Source organism: Pristiophorus japonicus, chromosome 22 (genome assembly GCF_044704955.1).
Source record: "Pristiophorus japonicus isolate sPriJap1 chromosome 22, sPriJap1.hap1, whole genome shotgun sequence".
Taxonomy (NCBI): domain Eukaryota; kingdom Metazoa; phylum Chordata; class Chondrichthyes; family Pristiophoridae; genus Pristiophorus; species Pristiophorus japonicus.
In genome coordinates this window covers 62052924-62071010 of record NC_091998.1, presented here as the reverse complement: position 1 = coordinate 62071010, position 18087 = coordinate 62052924, and the positions used below count along the sequence as shown (strand labels likewise).

At 45.7% G+C, this 18087-nt stretch overlaps 2 protein-coding genes across 5 annotated transcripts in view; both read right to left on the bottom strand.

Moving 5' to 3' along the window:
- polb (polymerase (DNA directed), beta) overlaps positions 1 to 5267 on the bottom strand; it is a 203014-nt gene extending 197747 nt beyond the window's left edge. Inside the window, exon 1 of the mRNA XM_070866249.1 lies at positions 5051 to 5267. Coding sequence (XP_070722350.1) covers positions 5051 to 5243 — 193 coding nt within the window. The 5' untranslated portion in view covers positions 5244 to 5267. The remainder of the gene's footprint in view (positions 1 to 5050) is intronic.
- A 584-nt stretch (positions 5268 to 5851) lies between these two features.
- The window catches only part of enkd1 (enkurin domain containing 1), a 41012-nt gene continuing 28776 nt past the window's right edge, over positions 5852 to 18087 (bottom strand). For all 4 annotated transcript variants that reach the window (XM_070866245.1, XM_070866246.1, XM_070866247.1 and 1 more), the window contains 6 exons: positions 17649 to 17821; positions 15588 to 15743; positions 11674 to 11843; positions 10075 to 10211; positions 8263 to 8436; positions 5852 to 6058 (listed from right to left, as the gene is read on the bottom strand). In XM_070866245.1, coding sequence (XP_070722346.1) covers positions 8276 to 8436; positions 10075 to 10211; positions 11674 to 11843; positions 15588 to 15743; positions 17649 to 17821 — 797 coding nt within the window. In that variant the 3' untranslated portion in view covers positions 5852 to 6058; positions 8263 to 8275. The remainder of the gene's footprint in view (positions 6059 to 8262; positions 8437 to 10074; positions 10212 to 11673; positions 11844 to 15587; positions 15744 to 17648; positions 17822 to 18087) is intronic.

Sequence of the window (18087 nt, the reverse complement as noted above, 5' to 3'; positions counted from 1 at the left end):
GTGACCATCTTTAAAAAAGGGGACAAGTCCGACTGCGGCAACTACAGAGGAATCTCCCTGCTATCAGCCAGTTGTCGCCGGAGTCCTCCTCAACCGTCTTCTCCCTGTGGCTGAGGAGCTCCTCCCAGAGTCTCAGTGCTCAACGGACATGATCTTTGCAGCGCAACAGCTACAGGAAAAATGTAGGGAGCAGCACCAGCCCTTATACATGGCCTTCTTCGACCTGACAAAAGTCTTTGACACTGTCAACCACGAGAGTCTATGGAGCATCGTTTCGGATGCCCCCAAAAGTTCGTCAACATCCTCTGCCTGCTCCACGACGACATGCAGGCCGTGATCCTTACCAACGAATCCATTACAGACCCAATCCATGTCCAGACCGGGGTCAAACAGGGCTGCGTCATCGCCCCAACACGCTTGTCAATCTTTCTCGCCGCCGTGCTCCACCTCACAGTCAACAAGGTCCCCGCTGGAGTGGAACTAAAATACAGAACCAGTGGGAAGCTGTTCAACCTTCGTCGTGTCCAGGCCAGATCCAAGACCACCCAACCTCTGCAGTCGAGTTACAGTACGCGGACAACGCCTGCGTCTGCGCACATTCAGAGGCTGAACTCCAGGACATAGTCGATGTATTTACTGAGGCATACGAAAGCATGGACCTTATGCTAAACATCCGTAAGACAAAGGTCCTCGCCGCACAGCACTGCCCCCCAAATCATCAAGATCCACGGTGCGGCCCTGGACAATGTGCACCATTTCCCATACCTTGGGAACCTCTTATCAACAAAAGCGGACATTGTTGAATCTCCTCATCATCGCCTCCAGTGCGCCAGCGCAGCCTTCGGCCGCCTGAAGAAAAGTGTGTTCAAAGACCAGGCCCTCACACCTACCACCAAGCTCATGGTCTACAGGGCTGTAGTAATATCCGCCCTCCTGTATGGCTCAGAGACATGGACCATGTACAGTGGACACCTCAAGTTGCTGGAGAAATACCACCAATGCTGCCACCGCAAGTTTCTACAAATCGCCTGGGAGGACAGACGCACCAACATTAGTGTCCTCGACCAGGCCAACATCCCCAGCATTGAAGCACTGACCACACTTGATCAGCTCCGCTGGGCTGTCCGCATGCTAGACACGAGATTCCCTTGGAACTCCTTCATGGCAAACAAGCCAAAGGTGGATAGAGGAAACATTAGAAGGACACCCTCAAAGCCTCCCTGATAAAGTGCAACATCCCGACCAACACCTGGGAGTCCCTGGCCAAAAGTCGTCCTAATTGGAGGAAGTGCATCCAGGAGGGCACTGAGCACCTCGAGTCTCAACGCCAAGTGCAAGCAGAAAACAAGCGCAGGCAGCGGAAAGAACGTGCGGCAAACCAGTCCCACCCTCCCTTACCCTCAACGACTGTCTGTCCCACCTGTGACAGGGACTGTGGCTCTCGTATTGGACTGCTCAGCTACCTAAGGACTCATTCTAAGAGTGGAAGCAAGTCTTCCTCGATTCCGAGGGACTGCCTATAATGATGATGATGATGACAGCCAAGAGAAACCATCGCGGATTCTCACAAAGAGCGAAAGAAACTACGTGCAAATTGAAAAGGAAGCACTCGTAATAGTGTTTGGAATTAAGAAATTCCAACAGTTCCTGATCGGCAGAAAATTTACCCTGATAACCGATCACAAAACGCTCCTGGCAGTATTGGGGCCCAAATCTGCCATCCCTGAATTGGATGCATCAAGAATGCAAAGTTGGGCAGAATTCTGGCTGAACTTCATATTGAACATCCAGGGATTGTCAGTATGAGATCAATTGCAAGAAGCTTTGTTTACTGGCCTGGATTGGACAGTGATCTTGAGCCAGCAAATGCAGTGTTTGCCAAAATTGTAAAAACAAACTTCCCAATACTCCACTTCAACCCTGGTCATGGCCAAGTAGACCTTTTCAGAGAGAACATGTGGACTTGTGTGAGAAAACAAATGATTATTTCCTGCTATTTGTAGATAGTCACTCAAAGTGGATTGAAGTGAAACATATAGGTTCAAACAAGTCTGACAGAAACAGGATCAGCATGTCTCAAAAACAATTGCACAAATAATTAATTGCGATATAGGTGAACAGGATAGCTATTTTAGACACAGCAAGGTCCTTCAAACAGGAATGAGATGAGTGACTAGGCAATAAAAAAAATAGATGCGGTTCCATTCATCCCACTTTAGCTCATTCACCCAGAAAAACTTTGCATTCCCTCTCCCATTCCTAACCGGATCTTGAAGGTGTTTGCCTCCAGTGCCCGATCAGAACATTCCAAGTCTTGATCACTCTTTGCACGATCCTTAGTTTTAGACTTTGCCTCTTTGTTCTTGAATTAATGCTTCACATCTGCCTTATCTGTACAGTTTAATATCTTGCAAACTTTATAGAACCATAGAACGGTTACAGCACAGAAGAAAGCCATTCAGCCCGTCGAGCCCGTGCCGACTCTCTGCAAGAGCACTTCAGCTAGTCCCACTCCCCCGCCCTTCCCCCATAGCCCTGAAAAATGTTTTGCATCAGGTACTTATCCAATTCCCTTTTCAAAGCCACAATTGAATCTGCCTCCACCACCCAGTGCATTCCAGCTCCTAACCACTTCTGTAAGATTCCGTTCAAGGCCAGAGACCCTGAAATTTGGGTTACCACAAACCAATTATTTTGTTTTTGATAGAATATATACTGGTAAATTAAATAAATGACATGTAGGCATATTAAAATTGTTGTTGGAAGGTTTGATCCTACTGACAGTGGATTTGTCACTAGGAGTTTTGTAAAGAAGTGACTATTGACAACACGATCAATCTGTGTCACTGATAGCATCACAATGACTATTGAGCCCAGCACTTGCATTTATATAGCGCCTTTCATGATCACCGGACATCTCAAAATGCTTTACAGCCAATAAAGTACTTTTAAAGTGTAGTCACTGTTGTAATGTAGGAAATACTGCAGCCAATTTACACACAGCATGTTCCCAGAAACAGCAATATAAGGACCAGATAATCTGTTTTAGTAATATTAATTGAGGGATAAATATTGGCCAGGACACCAGGGATAACTCCCCTGCTCTTCTTCGAAATAGCACCATGGGTTCTTTTACGTCCACCCGAGAGGGTAGACGGGGCCTTGGTTTAACGCCTTATCCGAAAGACGGCACCTACTGCACTGGAGTGTCAGCCTAGATGTTTGTGCTCAATATCTGGAGTGGGACTTGAACCCACAACCTTGTGACTCAGAGGCAAAAGTTGCTATTCACTGAGCTACGGCTGATACTGCGTGATTTAGGGTTAGGGTTGGGACTAGGAATTAGGGTTGGAACTCACTCTTGACACTGCGTAATTTAGGGTTAGGATTGGGACTAGGGGTTAGGGTTGGAATTCAAATTAGGTTAGGGTTAGGACTAAGTGTCATATTTGACCCTGAAATGAGCTTCCGGCCACATATCCGCAGCATAACTAAAACCACCTATTTCCACCTCTGTAGCATTACCCGCCTCCGCCTGCCTCAGCTCATCTGCTTCTGAAGCCCTCAGCCATGCCTTTGTTACCTCCAGACTTGACTACTCCAACGCACTCTTGGCTGGCCTTCCACATTCTACCCTACGTAAACTTAGGTCCATGTCCTAAGTCGCACGAAGTCCTGATCACCCATCACCCCTGTGCTCGCTGAGCTCCACTGGTTCCCGGTGAAGCAACGTCTTGATTTAAAAATTCTCATCCTTGTTTACAATTCCCTCTGTGGACGCGTCCCTCCCTATCTCTGTAATCTCCTTCAGCCTCACAACCCCACGAGATGTTTGCGCTCCACAAATTCTGCCATCTTCAACATCCCTGATTATAACTGCTCAACCATTGGTGGCCGTGCCTTCAGTTGCTTGGGCCCCAGCCCTCTCCGCCTCCCTACCTCTCTTTCCTCCTTAAAACCTACCTCTTTGACCAAGCTTTTGGTCACCTGTTGTAATTTCTTGTGGCTCAGTGTCAAACATAGTTGCTTTGTTTTATAACACTACTGTGAAGCGCCTTGGGACGTTTTACTATGTTAAAGGCGCCATATAAATAAAACTTGTTGTTTTGTCTGGTGGTCGTGACAGGCGCTGTATAAATGCAAGTCTTTCTTCTTTCTTTAGGGTTAGGGACTAGGGGTTAGGATTATGTTAGGGTTAGATTTAAAGTCCCCTATTGACATGTCATGATTTAGAGTTTGGATTTAGTGTTAGGAGTAAGTTAGAGTGAGAACCCGCTATTGGCACAGTGCAAATACACAAGGATAGTAAGGAGGCGCCAGGCTTCCCTTTAAACACTGGGATGGCTCCGAGAAAGGGCTGTCTATTCACTGTTAAAGTCTCAGAATAAGGTGCCGCCCATTTAAAGCTGAGATGAGGAGGAATTCCTTCTCTCAGAGGGTTGTAAATCTGTGGAATTCTCTGCCTCAGAGAGCTGTGGAGGCTGGGTCATTGAATATATTTAAAGCGGAGATAAGGCAGATTTTTGAGCGATAAGGGAGTCAAGGGTCATGCATGGGGAGCGGGCGGGGAAGTGGAGCCGAGCCCATGATCGGATCAGCCATGGTCTTATTAACGCTACAGGGACACCCTCAAAGCCTCCCTGATAAAGTGCGAAGTCCCCACCGACACCTGGGAGTCCCTGGACAAAGACCGCCCTAAGTGGAGGAAGTGCATCCGGGAGGGCGCTGAGCACCTCGAGTCCCGTCGCCGAGAGCATGTGGAAAGCAAGCGCAGGCAGCGGAAGGAGCGTGCGGCAAACCAGTCCCACCCTCCCCTTCCCTCAACAACTGTCTGTCCCACCTGGGACAGGGTCTGTGGTTCCCCTATTGGGCTGTTCAGCCACCTAAGGACTCATTTTAAGAGTGGAAGCAAGTCTTCCTCGATTCCCGCGGGGCTGATAATGATGAAGTGGTGGAGCAGGCTCGAGGGGCCAAATGGCCGACTGATGTGCTCTGTGGTATGTGTGTGAGAGACCGACAGACCGCGGGACGGACGGTGCGCGGCCATTACCGATCAGAAAGTCGGTGATCCCCTCATTCTGCGACTCCTGCGGCGCTTTCCTTTTGCTCATGGCGGCGGCGGCGGCGGCGCTCGATCCAAAAAAAAAACACCTCACATGCACACAATCCGAGCGACAGCCTCGCCTCAGGACAATGCCAGGCTTCACGCCGCGCTGAGAGGCCGCAACGGACAGCAGCAGCATCAGCGGCGCGCGCACCACCGACCGTCAGCCGGCCGGCATTTAAAGAGCGAGGCGCCGCGCGTGCGCGCGACACCGACCGTCAGCCGGCATTTAAAGAGCGAGGCGCCGCGCGTGCGCGCCACCGACCGCCAGCCGGCATTTAAAGAGCGAGGCGTCGCGCGTGCGCGCGCCACCGACCGTCAGCCGGTATTTAAAGAGCGAGGCGCCGCGCGTGCGCGCCGTCAGCCGGCATTTAAAGCCCAACTTAGTCCTGAGGCAAAGCTGCCGTCACCCACAGCACAAGGGCAGGTTGGCCTTTTCTCTCCACTTGGCTTTATGTCCGGGGGGCCGGGGAGAGGTGTTAGACCAGCAGATAGTGTAATGAGTGAGGATGAAAAACAAGTCGGACAGCGTATTTGGAGCGGAGGAGAAACAGGAGCAATCACACATAACAGTATTGATAAAATAGAGAGAGGGTGTGCTGTTTCTGGTTATATGATCCCTGTTAATGTGCACTATATCGACTGTCACGGCATAATGCTCTGCCTGCCCTCCTTGAAAATATGCTTTGAATGTCCAGAAATTTCCCTTAATTAAATAGTCTAGCGTTGAAAGAATGAACACTCACGTTTTGTTTCAAAAATTAATTAATTTAATTTTAAAAAGCACTGCTTTTGCAAAATTAATTTCATTATATTGATATTAAAAATATTGACAGTTTATTTATTTACATGTCTATCGGAAAAGTTAGCAACAGACTCAGAAATCAAGGCGCGCCTTGGCTCCAAGTATGATCAGCTCAGCTCCCAGCGTCAAGCAGCTTCTCAGCCAATAGCCTGCATCAAAAATAAACAACCAACAGAGTTGGCATCAGATAATGCAGACAATAATTTGGGCACAAAACATGATGTTGCATCTTCACCTTCTATATACATATCTAATCAAGAGTGGCGATATGAAGTCACAGGCTCTGTAAAAATCATTTTCTGCCAATATTTTTCACCTTTCCTGTCATCTTCTCCTGAAGGCAGTGTGTTATAAAGGAGAAACCGTTCTGTAAGCAGCAGGAGCCCTCTGGGGATCTCACTCATGTGTGAGATTAAGCACAGAGTGCTGGTAAGCCATTCCCCCGTGGAGAGGGCATTTTAGCCCAACTCGATATCCATACATACCCCATCCAGTAGAATTCACCAGATTAGGATCAAAATCTGAAACAATCTTCCCGCCCTTGCCAAGGTATGTTGAGTTCAGCTGCAGTGCCCCAGTGATCAGGTAACTCAACACTGCAATTTTAACAAAAAAAACGCTTCTCTGTTAAGTTGCTGACAGATCAGCTGTCCAGTTCCAGAGCTTTGTTTTTATTGTAGAGCAAAACCTTCCTGGTCTGTACACCTCCATATTATGCCAGGCACTGTAATTACCCATGGAGACACGGGTTTACAGTTTAAGCAAACTGGAATGTAGTCTCTGACACTGTTACTTCAACACCCAAGTCACATTAATGCAAACATGCCTTTTGCCACTAGACAGAGCTCTATGATTTAGATTGTTCCCCAATTGTTTTGCAGGTTTTACCATAAGCCTGATCCTTGCAGCGATGCAATGTATTGTAATTAAGTAACACTCGCAAGATATCCTACTATAGTAAAGGATTCCAATTGTCCCTACAATGCAACCCGTGAGAGGGAATGGAGCTTTCTAAAAGCAGAAATATTCAAATATCCTCAGTTTCAAAAGGTAAAAGAAAAAATCAAGACCTACGATAAAACATTCCCTGTCACAATTATTTATTCCATCCCTCGTGCTGCCGACAAATTCAAATATTTGCCTGATCTACTGAAAAGGATAGAGAAAGTTAACTAGAAATGGAAGAATGAGGGGTGGGGGGAGGGGGGGAAACTGTCAGCCCAATTGGCAAAAGTACTTTTCTCCCTCCTTAACCCCTTGCCAGTTTTATTCAGAAAGCCTCGACCCCTTTCAGGAGTATAGTTGCACGGGTGCTGATCGCCCTGCAACAACCTCCCCAAATGGGAATTCTTCAATGGGAGACTTGACAATGAGCAGTGATTAACTGGATTCCAATGGGTCATTATAAAGCTATCAGGAGTGGATAGAAAGAGAGGCTTCCCAAGCTGTTAAATTTGGCAAGGCCTGCGGGAAACCCGTTCTCCCGGTTCGGAACCCCCTCACCCTGCTCCTCCATTAAATTTCAGGCCATAATCTCTACAAAGTGTTAGGGACCAAGGGGCAGCACAGGCCAGCCCACACTGCGATGTGTGCGCGCACTAGGTCCGTGCAGCAGAGCTGGTCTCTAGTCGTCTTGCGAAATCCTTGCCACTGGACCAAGACCTAGCTCTGTCAAGCCCGTGTGGTGGCTGGTGTGCAATGGCCACCACACGTTAAAAAAATCCACGCACAGGCATCTTCCGCCCTTGAGGATATAGTTCTGGTCCTTCATTGAAATACCTGTGAACTCATCCCTTTTTGGCATGGAAGCGCGTCATCCTTTTTTCGAGGGACCACCGATGATGATGATGATGATCAGGAGTGGAACCCAGCCCAATTTCCTCCTTCCCAACTCAGGGCAGTGAGATCAATTCTAATACCTCTACTGCTAACTCAGCACAGACCACGGGTCAAACCGGAGACCTTATGGACTGCGTGGCATCAACTGAGCCACTTAGGAAGCACTGAGACATAAGAAATAGCAGGAGTAGGCCCCACGGCCCCTCGAGCCTGCTCCGCCATTCAATAAGGTCACGGCTGATCATCGACCTCAACTCCACTTTCCCGCCCGATCTCCATATCCCTTTATTCCCCTAGGCTCTAAAAATCTATCTATCTCAGCCTTGAATATATTCAGAGACCATTTGCATCTTCCTCTGACCTTGGTTTTTAAAACAATTACATGTGTTGATTACACACCTCAACTCTCTTCTCTCTCTCCCCGTCCACATCATAACCACTTTGATCAAAATTGTTATCTCAAGCAATATACAAAATACCCTCTCGCGGAAAAGTTGCTAGAGCCTAATTTTACCTCATTGAGCTGCTCAGTCACTGATCTTGATGAAAACCTTGGGGCGTGAGAAGATTTTGATGGCCTCTTCAATCTCCGCCAGCTTCTTCTCGAGGTCTGTGCGTCTATTGCGCATGCCGATAGTATCCACTCGTACAGGGAACATCAGCAATTGTTTGGTCAGCTGCCGCAGGGCTGGGGGAGGCAGGTTGAACTATGTTAGCAGGCAATGCATAGTTAGTAATGTATTTCAAAGACCACACTTCTGCACAATCCAATAATCATTAGACGATAGCTCCAAATCCGTTTATTACTACTTCCCCTGGCAACCCTCCTTAGAAAATGCTGGAAATATTCAGGTCTAACAGCATTTGAAAAGATTCTGTCAGAAAGAAAGACTTGGATTTATATAGCGCCTTTCACAACCACCGGACATCTCAAACAGCTTTACAGCCAATTAAGTACTTTTGGAGTGTAGTCACTGTTGTAATGTGGCATATTACAACAAGTGGGGAAAAGGGAAGACAAGCCTCTCATAAAATTGACCAAAACAGAAGGGAGATTTATCAGACAAGAGCACAACTATAGTAACCACTATGACAGAGATTTCATAGTCAGCGAACAGAATTTTGAAAAGCTGGAAGGCTACTTCTGTACTGCTTTTTGTCCCCACATGACATTCCACCCTCTATCAAAGTAGCGAAAAGGCTTTTCCAAATGTTACCCTGTAATTGGCTGCTGTGTCAGAAGCCTAAGTGGAGTTGTTCTTTAATCCAATCCACCTTCCCCACACCGCCCAGCCCCCAACTGCCCTCCCACTCTCCCCACTGCAGGCATGGTTGACATCAGGAAATTGCCAAATAGGGAATGGAGGGTACAAATCACTGATACACCAACCAGTAATGCCACTTTGTTAGGTTGCATTTTTAAAAAGAATCACTGAAATAAATAGTAAATGTATAGCTCAATGCATTTGCATTCTGTTTTTTGCAGTGCCTTCCCAACAGCTTCACGCACTTCAGTGCAATCTGTTTTGCTCTTAAAACCATTATTTACAAAAGGTGTACCCTCAGCAAGTCTGGAGGATGAGCCAAAATCACAGCCAAATCCCAGTTTAATAGATTCATCTGGATGTGGAGCTAGCAGAGGAAAAACTGTTACCTACCTTTTATAACTTTGCCAACAATTAATCAGTACTACCATATGAAAAGGGATGTAAATGTGAGCATTTAATCAACGGGTTTCACACAGGAATCTCCCAACAAAAAGTTCAAACAGTAGGATACCGGTAAACACACCCCCGCCCCCAACTTCCGTGGTACTTGGATGCTCACAGGCAGCATTGAGCATGTGCAATATGATGTACCTATGTGCATTATGATGCAAATATTGTGCCCACATAAGGCTCACTAATATCTGGGCAGCTTTAAGCTGGCAGCATTTGATGGGCTCTACACCATTTGCATCAACATGAGTCCTTGGTCAGGGCGGCAGAACAGCAAGTCTCTCAATCTCCACAAACTCCATCAATGCCACTGCCGGAGACCAACAAAGCCTCCAGCTTTTGAGGGTGCTGGGAGTGGAATTCCCAAATGTGAATGTCAATCAAAATTTAGGCTTCTGTGTCACGAGCCCAACCCTCCAGTGCTGTAACTTCTAGGCTATCACACTTCAAATCTGAACCAAATGGAACTGAATTATACAACTACCAAATCCCAGAATAACCCACATCTGTAAAGCAGTGAATGTTTAGTAAATTCCTTGAAAAGGTACAGATTGATTAACGGGCTCCATAAACTATCCTCTAAAGCAGTGAGAGCACGTCACACATACTTTGTTGAAGGGAACTGAGTGTTCCCAGCCGTTCGTTCTCTGGCATCCTAGTGTGGCCAGGAGGCATGCTGGGATCAGGAATGTTTTTCCGTCGTTCCTCTGCTTCTTTTCTCCACTGATTCCTCCGTTCAATCAAACTGCAAACAGTGAAGACGTGAATTAGATACTCTCAATGGAAAACTAGGAAAATGGAAAATTTACAGTTAAAGGAGAGAAAACAAACGGAGAAAGGCAAAGCGTGCAATTCGACAATCTAACTTTGGGGTGAAGGTTATGTTAACTAAGTGCTCTGTCTTTCAAATAAAGAAACCAAAGTGAAGGATCAGGGCCAGATTGTAGGTTACCAGCATGGTTAAAATTATTTTTTTTTTTTTAAAAGAGAGAAGGCGACATAAATCGGCAACTACAGGTACAACATCTCAAATCCGGCAACCTCGGGACCGAGACTGTGCCAGTTTTTGGATTTTTCCAGATTTCGGACAAGAAAACACCAAAGCGCCCAAAGAATCTACGTATGCTACCGAGATAGACAAAGTACTAATGATGGCCGGGTCATTCGGCAAGGCTCGGAACGATCTCATGCCATTTAAAACATAGCGGCGAAGCTGATAACTAGTCCGGCCCACCGTTTTTGGACAATAATTCCAGATTTTATTTTACTGAACATTAAATGGGATTTTCTCAAAAATATCCGATTTTTGGACAATTCCGCTTTTCGGACAGCTGGATTTGAGATGCAGTGATTAAGCAATGCCAACCTTGAGTTTTAAAAGCCTGCACAGCGCAGAAGGAAAAGAAGCCCGAGGGAGGTGAGGAGTTCCACAGTTTGAGGTTCTGGGAATCAATGATAGAGAAAAGCAGCTCTGCAGTAAATTGGCTTCCAGTTAAGCAACGCCTCGATTTCAAAATTCTCATCCTTATTTTCAAATCCCATCATGGCCTTGCCCTCCCTATCTCTAACCTCCTCCAGTCCCACAGCCCCCCACAAGATGTTTGCACACCTCTAATTTTCCCCTCTTGAGCATCAACCATTGGTGGCCGTGCCTTCAGCTGCCTAGGCCCCAAGCTCTGGAATTCCCTGCCTAAACCTCTTCACCTCTCTTTCCTCCCTCACGATGCTCCTTAAAATCTACCTCTTTGATCAAGCTTTTGGTCACCTGCGCTAATTTCTACTTAAGTGACATGGTGTCAAATTTTTAAATCTCATAATACTCCTGTGAAGCACCTTGGAACGGTTCACTATGTTAAAGGCGCTATTTATAAATACAAGTAGTTGTTGTAAATTCTGATTTCAACACCGTGAGGAAGCAGGGAGGAGGAAGAGCTCGTCAGACAGCGGATTTTGACCTCATGAGGAACAAGGATGCTCAGGGAAGGGAACCGTGACCACAGCAGCATTGGAGATGTGAAAGGTTGTGACGGAGAGACAGAGATTGGAGGTTTGTGGTGAGACAGGGATAATCTCTGGAATGAAAACTAGCTAGTACACCAAAAGCTGTATATGTAGTGGACTGATTTAAATGAATCAGCACAGAAGAGGAAGAGGAAAAAGAAAAGGAATTGGTTAGGTCCGATGAGCCCACAATAATTCATGCTTACTACTGTGGCAGCTGTCCTTTATTCTTGCTTATGTATTCTTGCTGTTCTTTCTCTTTCCTATCCAGCACATCTGTAAGCGACTGCAGAGATTTGGAGCGTCGCACTGGCATTCTTCTTGCATTCTGTGCGTTGTGCCTGACAAAATCTACATTAACACCTTTAACTTGAATCTTGAATAAAAGAAACAGTAAGGGGATTGTTAACTGTGATGAGGACTGAAATGTTTTACTTTATTAGTCACACACATAACATTTACAGGCAGAGTGCGATCAGGCAAATCTCCACAAAGGGCTTGCCAGATATGTTCTGGGCAATGAATTCCCAAGTCAATATTTATATTTCAAGTATAAGTATCCCCTCACTTCGATCAGCACAAAATAGTTATACTTAAAACATAAGAATTAAGAACAGGAGTAGGTGCAGGCCATACGGTCCCTCGAGCCTGCTCCAACATTCAGTATCATAGAATGGTTACATTCAGCCCACTCCCCCGCCCTTTCCCCGTAGCCCTGCAATTTCCTTTCCTTCAGACACTTATCCAACTCCCTTTTGAAAGGTAACATTGAGTCTGTCTCCACCGCCCTTCCAGGCCATGCATTCCAGATCTTAACCACTCGCTGTGTTACAAAGTTTTTCTTACGTCGCCTTTGGTTCTTTTGCCAATCACCTTAAATCTGTACCCTCTGGTTCTTGACCTTTCTGTCAATGGGTACAGTCTCTCTATCTACTCTGTTTAGACCCCTCATGATTTTGAACATCTCTATCAAATCTCAATCTTCTCTGCTCCAAGGAGAACCAGCCCAGCTTCTCCAGTCTATCAACGTAACTGAAGTCCCTTATTCCTGGAATCATTCTCGTAAATCTTTTCTGCACCTTCTCTAAGGCCTTCACATCCTTCCTAAAGTGTGGTGCCCAGAATTGGACACAATAGTCCAGTTGGGGCCGAACCAGTGTTTTATACAGTTTCATCATAATTTCAACATTTTTGTACTCTACGGGCTCAAAATTGGCCAGATGTTGCTCTTTTTTTTTTTGGAGCAACTTGATTTTTCTGGAGTATCTTAAAAATCCCCATTTTGCACATTCAATTTGCGCCAGTGTCTGAGTTAGTTATGTTTTTTTTTTAGTTTAGTTTAGTTTTCTCAAAAGGGGGCATTACCAGTCACCTATGCTAGTTTTGGCCATTTAGGCCACTTTGGCCAGCTGATAGTTACTCCAAATCTACTTAGGCCAGTGTATGTGGCCACTTCAGAAAACCCTTGCGGAGAGTTAAGAAATCAGCGCAGGTAGGTACATCGGAGGCCAGCTCAACTTAATGACTTGACTAAAGAATGTGAATAGGATCAAACACCTATAGAGGACATCATATGACAAACTTCACAAAATTAATTTACTATACAACAGAAGCATTCATGGAAGCTTAAACTACAAAAATAAAAGTAGTAAAAGATAGTTGAATTAAATTGCCCTAATCTCACAACTAGTTTCAACAACTATTTCTTTGCAATGATTATACTGGGCCAAAATTGAGCTCATATTATCTAAATAAAGTCTACTTCAATAAATAAGATACTCTCTCAGTGTTCCTCCGTCACTTATGTTCTTCTTTCACAATAGCACCAGGTGAATAGGCTTGACAAATGGTCACCACTATTCACAAGAGACAAAACATATTTACATAACTTTTTCAAAATATCCAAAAGTCCAGGAAAATGACAAGACATTAAGAAAGTTCAAAAATAGCTACAATGCATAAAATTTCAAACCAGAGGTCGATCGCACCGGGGCGCCACTCGGCCAGGGATAGGGGCGGGCATCGGGTCCCCCACACAGCGGCTGCAGCATGCACACGGAGAGGCCTGGGGGCGAGGGGCTACTGTGCATGCGCGGATACTTCACTGTGCATGTGCAGACGTCCCGACACTGTTTTCAGTGTAGGACGCTGGCTCCGTCCCAACTGGCCACGCTGCGCGAAGACCGAGGAGGCGCCGGACAGCGGCCAAAGTGGGGAGCGATTTTTTCGGCGCACTTATCAACGGAGAAAAGTGGCGCATCTCCGGTAAGTGCGCCGAAAAAAGGGGTGGGCCAAATTTGGACCCTAAACCTCTATTTATGAAGCCAAGGTTCCCGTAAGTGCTTTCTCAACCTGCCCTGCCATCTTCAATGATTTATGCACCCAGACCCCCCCAAATCTCTCAAATCGTGTACCCCCTTTAGGATTGTACCATTTAGTTTATATGTCCTCTCCTCATTCTTTCTACCGAAATGCATCACTGTTGTGTGTTAAATTTCATCTGCTACGTGTCTGCCCATTTCACCGGCCTGTCTGTCTTCCTGAAGTCCATCACTCTCCTCCTCTCTGTTCGCTATACTTGCAAGTTTTGTGTCATCTGCAAATTTTGAAATTGTGCCCTGTACACCCAGGAAGCTCTGACTTCAGTTGCCCTACCTTTCCCTCGTGCGAATGTACCCAAACTATTTCCTCTTTAAAGGCAGCCTATTGTTCCACTACCGTTTTGCCTGCCAATCTTTGATTCCAGTTTACCTGGGCCAGATCCATTCTCATCCCACTGAAATTAGCCTTCCCCCAGTTAAACATTTTTACTCTAGGTTGCTCCCGTCCTTTTCCATAGCTAATCTAAACCTTATGATACTATGATCACTGTTCCCTAAATGTTCACCTACTGACACCTGCTCCACTTGACCTACCTCATTCCCCAGCACCAGATCCAGCAATGCCTCCTCCCTCGTCAGGCCGGAAACATACTGATCAAGTAAGTTCTCCTGAACCCACTTCAGAAATTCTTCCCCTTCTCTGCCTTTTACACTATAACGATCCCAGTCTACATTAGGATAGGTGAAGTCCGCCATTATTACTACTCTATAGTTCTTACACCTCTCTGTAATTTCTCTACAAATTTGCTCCTCCATATCTTTCCCACTATTTGATGTTCTATTATTTCTTATCTCTAGCCATATAGATTCTGTCCTTGACCCCTCCAGGACATCCTCCCTCTCCAGCACTGTAACATTCTCCTTAACCAATACTGCCACACCACCTCCTATCTTTCCTGAACACTTTATAACCAGGAATATTTAATACCCAATCCAGCCCTTTTTTGAGCCAAGACTCAGATATTGCCACATCATATTCCCATGTGGCTATTTGTGCCTGCAGCTCATTTATCTTGTTTACTACGCTTCATGCATTCACTTAATTACACTGTAAACTTATCTTCTACCATCCTGTATTCTCTCTTAGTTGGACCCCATCTAATACCTATTTCTTACTTTAGTGCTCTCTGCATCTCCCAATCCTTTATTTTCCCTTTCTAATGTTACATCCTGGTGCCCATCCCCCTGCTAAATTAGTTTAAACCCTTCCCAAAGACCATGGTTGATCTTCGACCTCAACTACACTTTCCCGCCCGATTTCCATATCCGTTGATTTCCCCAGAGTCCAAAAATCGATCTATCTCAGCCTTGAATATACTCAACAACTCAGCATCTGGGGCAGAGAATTCCAAAGATTCACAACCCTCTGAGTAAAGAAATTCCTCCTCATCTCAGCCTTAAATGGCCGACCCCTTGCCCTGAGAATGCCGCCGAGTTCTAGACTCTGCAGCCAGGGGAAACAACCTCTCAGCATCTAACCTATCAATCGCCCTCAGAATCTCATATGTTTCAGTGAGATCACCTCTCATTCTTCTAAACTCCAGCGAGTATCAGCCCAATCTTCAGAAACCTCAACTGACACATCAGTAGGTGCACAAAGAAAGAACTTGGATTTATATAGTGCCTTTCATGACCCCAGGACATCCCAAAGAGCTTTACAGCCAATGAAATACTTCTGAAGTGTCGTCACTGTTGTAATGTAGACGCAGATGGTGAATGATGTCCAAGTCTACACTCACCTCTGTGTTGGCGTCCTCTATAGTTTCAGCACAAGTCTCTGGTTTTGTTGGGCTTGGTGACGAGCATCGTTTTGGACAAACACCAGTCCCACATCGTGAATGCGCTTTAAGATAGTGTTGATTCTCTGAGTGGTTGGGGCAGGGGGATGAACTCTCCTGAGGGTAAACAGCATCAAACGGTTTAAAGTGGAAAATAACTCAAGTCAGACTTTGGAAAATGCTGAAAGTCTGCAACCTGTCGCAGTGGTTACTGGCACAGGTTCAGGAATCCACCCCATGCTCTGTGACCAAGTCATTGACCAAAGAGGCAAAACAGGGAATGCCTCATGTATTTTAGAAAATCTAGCAATGCGTTGTCAAGCTGAAGTTTCTGCCACTCTCTCAGCCTGCTGGGGAAATTAAGAGGGATGCAGGCCAGGGTGACAGTCCTGGTATGTAGGGAACTCATTTGACCTCTGTGTGCCATTAACAGCTAGGTTAAGTAATCTTAGTTCACTTTCTGCAAATAAAATTAAATGCATTCATCGAAAATTAACAAAACCAAATCAGAATGGGAGTAGATACACTACTTTAAGGGCAGCACGGTCTAAAAATCGGGGAAAACAGAAGTGACACCTGCTGCTTGGTCCTTAGTCCCTTTGTTCCTGCATTTTAGGGCTGCTCTTCAGGCAGTTGTGAAGGATTCTCCCTGCAGTGACACTACAGATGGAGAAGCATCCCTGCAGCCCCACGCCATTAATGCAGAGGTAAACCAGCACAGAAATTGTCTGTTCATCGATCAATAGGTTTTAAAACATAACACTGTAAAATAGCAGGGCGAGAGACTTCAGAAAGTTTCATGCAAATAGTAAAAATATTTTCTGAACAATAACAAACATTTCATACCACTTTCATGGCAAGTAAACAGCCAAAGAATTATGGTGTCAAGCCTAGAGTGATTTAGTTTCTATTAACAAGCACACTAAAAAAGAACTATAAAAAATAACCTCGCAGCTGCTGGAAAATCTGAAAACGAAAACAGAAAGAGGAGGAAGTTACCAGCAGGTCAGACAGCATCTGTGGAGAAACAGAAGTCAGTCAGTCGACGTTTCAAGTCTTAAGGTCATGTGAAAGGGTCTTAAAACCTGAAAAGTTGACTGACTGACTTTTGTTTCTCCACAGATGCTGCCCGATCTGCAAAGCATTTCCAGCTTTTATTTTCCAACGGAGACCGTGCTGCCCTTAAAGTAGTGTATCTACTCCCATTCTGATTTGGTTTTGTTAATTTTCTCTCCTGAACACACTAGGCACCAGTAACCCTGCTCACCTCATTCAAATGGCCATTTGTCATGAGTGAATCCAGACAGTGAGCACTGACTGCCTGTTTGGCCTTGGAAAGCATCACAACCATGTCCTCATCCAGCAGCCCATACGCACTTACCCCATCGTATCCGAGGGGCGCCTCAATCACTCTCTGGCTGAAATCAATTCACTCAACATATACCAAGCCGCTACCCCATTCTACATCGTGCAACTTAGTCCTACACCAGATCATGCTTTTTCCCACTAGTTACATAAGAAATAGGAACAGGAGTAGGCCATATGGCCCCTCGAGCCTGCTCCGCCATTCAATAAGATCATGACTGATCTGATCATGGACTCAGCTCCACTTCCCCGCCCGCTCCCCATAACCCCTTATCGTTTAAGAAGCTGTCTATTTCTGTCTTAAATTTATTCAATGTCCCAGCTTCCACAGCTCTCTGAGGCAGCGTATTCCACAGATCCACACCCTCTGAGAGAAGAAATTTCTCCTCATCTGTTTTAAATGGGCGGCCCCTAATTCTAAGATTATGCCCTCTAGTTCTAGTCTCCCCCATCAGTGGAAACATCCTCTCTGCATCCACCATGTCAAGCCCCCTCAAAATCTTATACGTTTCAATAAGATCACCTCTCATTCTTCTGAATTCCAATGAGTAGAGGCCCAACCTACTCAACCTTTCCTCATAAGTCAACTCCCTCATCTAATCCTAATATTTTGGTGCCAGTCCAGTCTTGTCCTCATAAGTACCCCAACGTCGCTACCTGTAACTGTGCCATCACTTTCGAAGGAACAGATTCGTATTTCTGGGACTTCCACAGCGCTTTCACAGGTTTGGGGCCATTCAGCTCTCGCTCCTGGTCCTTCTCTTTGCATTTCTTCTGTATCTCACGCATTCGCCTCACGTTTTCCTTCTCGTGATCCCTCGGCTCCTTCTCTACGGAGTAACAAGATCCCTGTGAAATGGAGTCTATCAGTCCACATTCTCTAGCAAGCAAGGAGAGAGCCGCCAGAAGGCCTACTGACTTGAATGACACCAAATTAACAAATCGGGCAATTAATTCTGTCCATCACTATGATTTCTGCAAATATTTTCATGTCAAGTGCTGGTAACCTTGCAGATTGGTGAGAAAGGGACAGATATATTATTTCTATTAGAAATCGGAGTCAAGTGTGCGGCATAGTACAGTCACGTTCGCCACC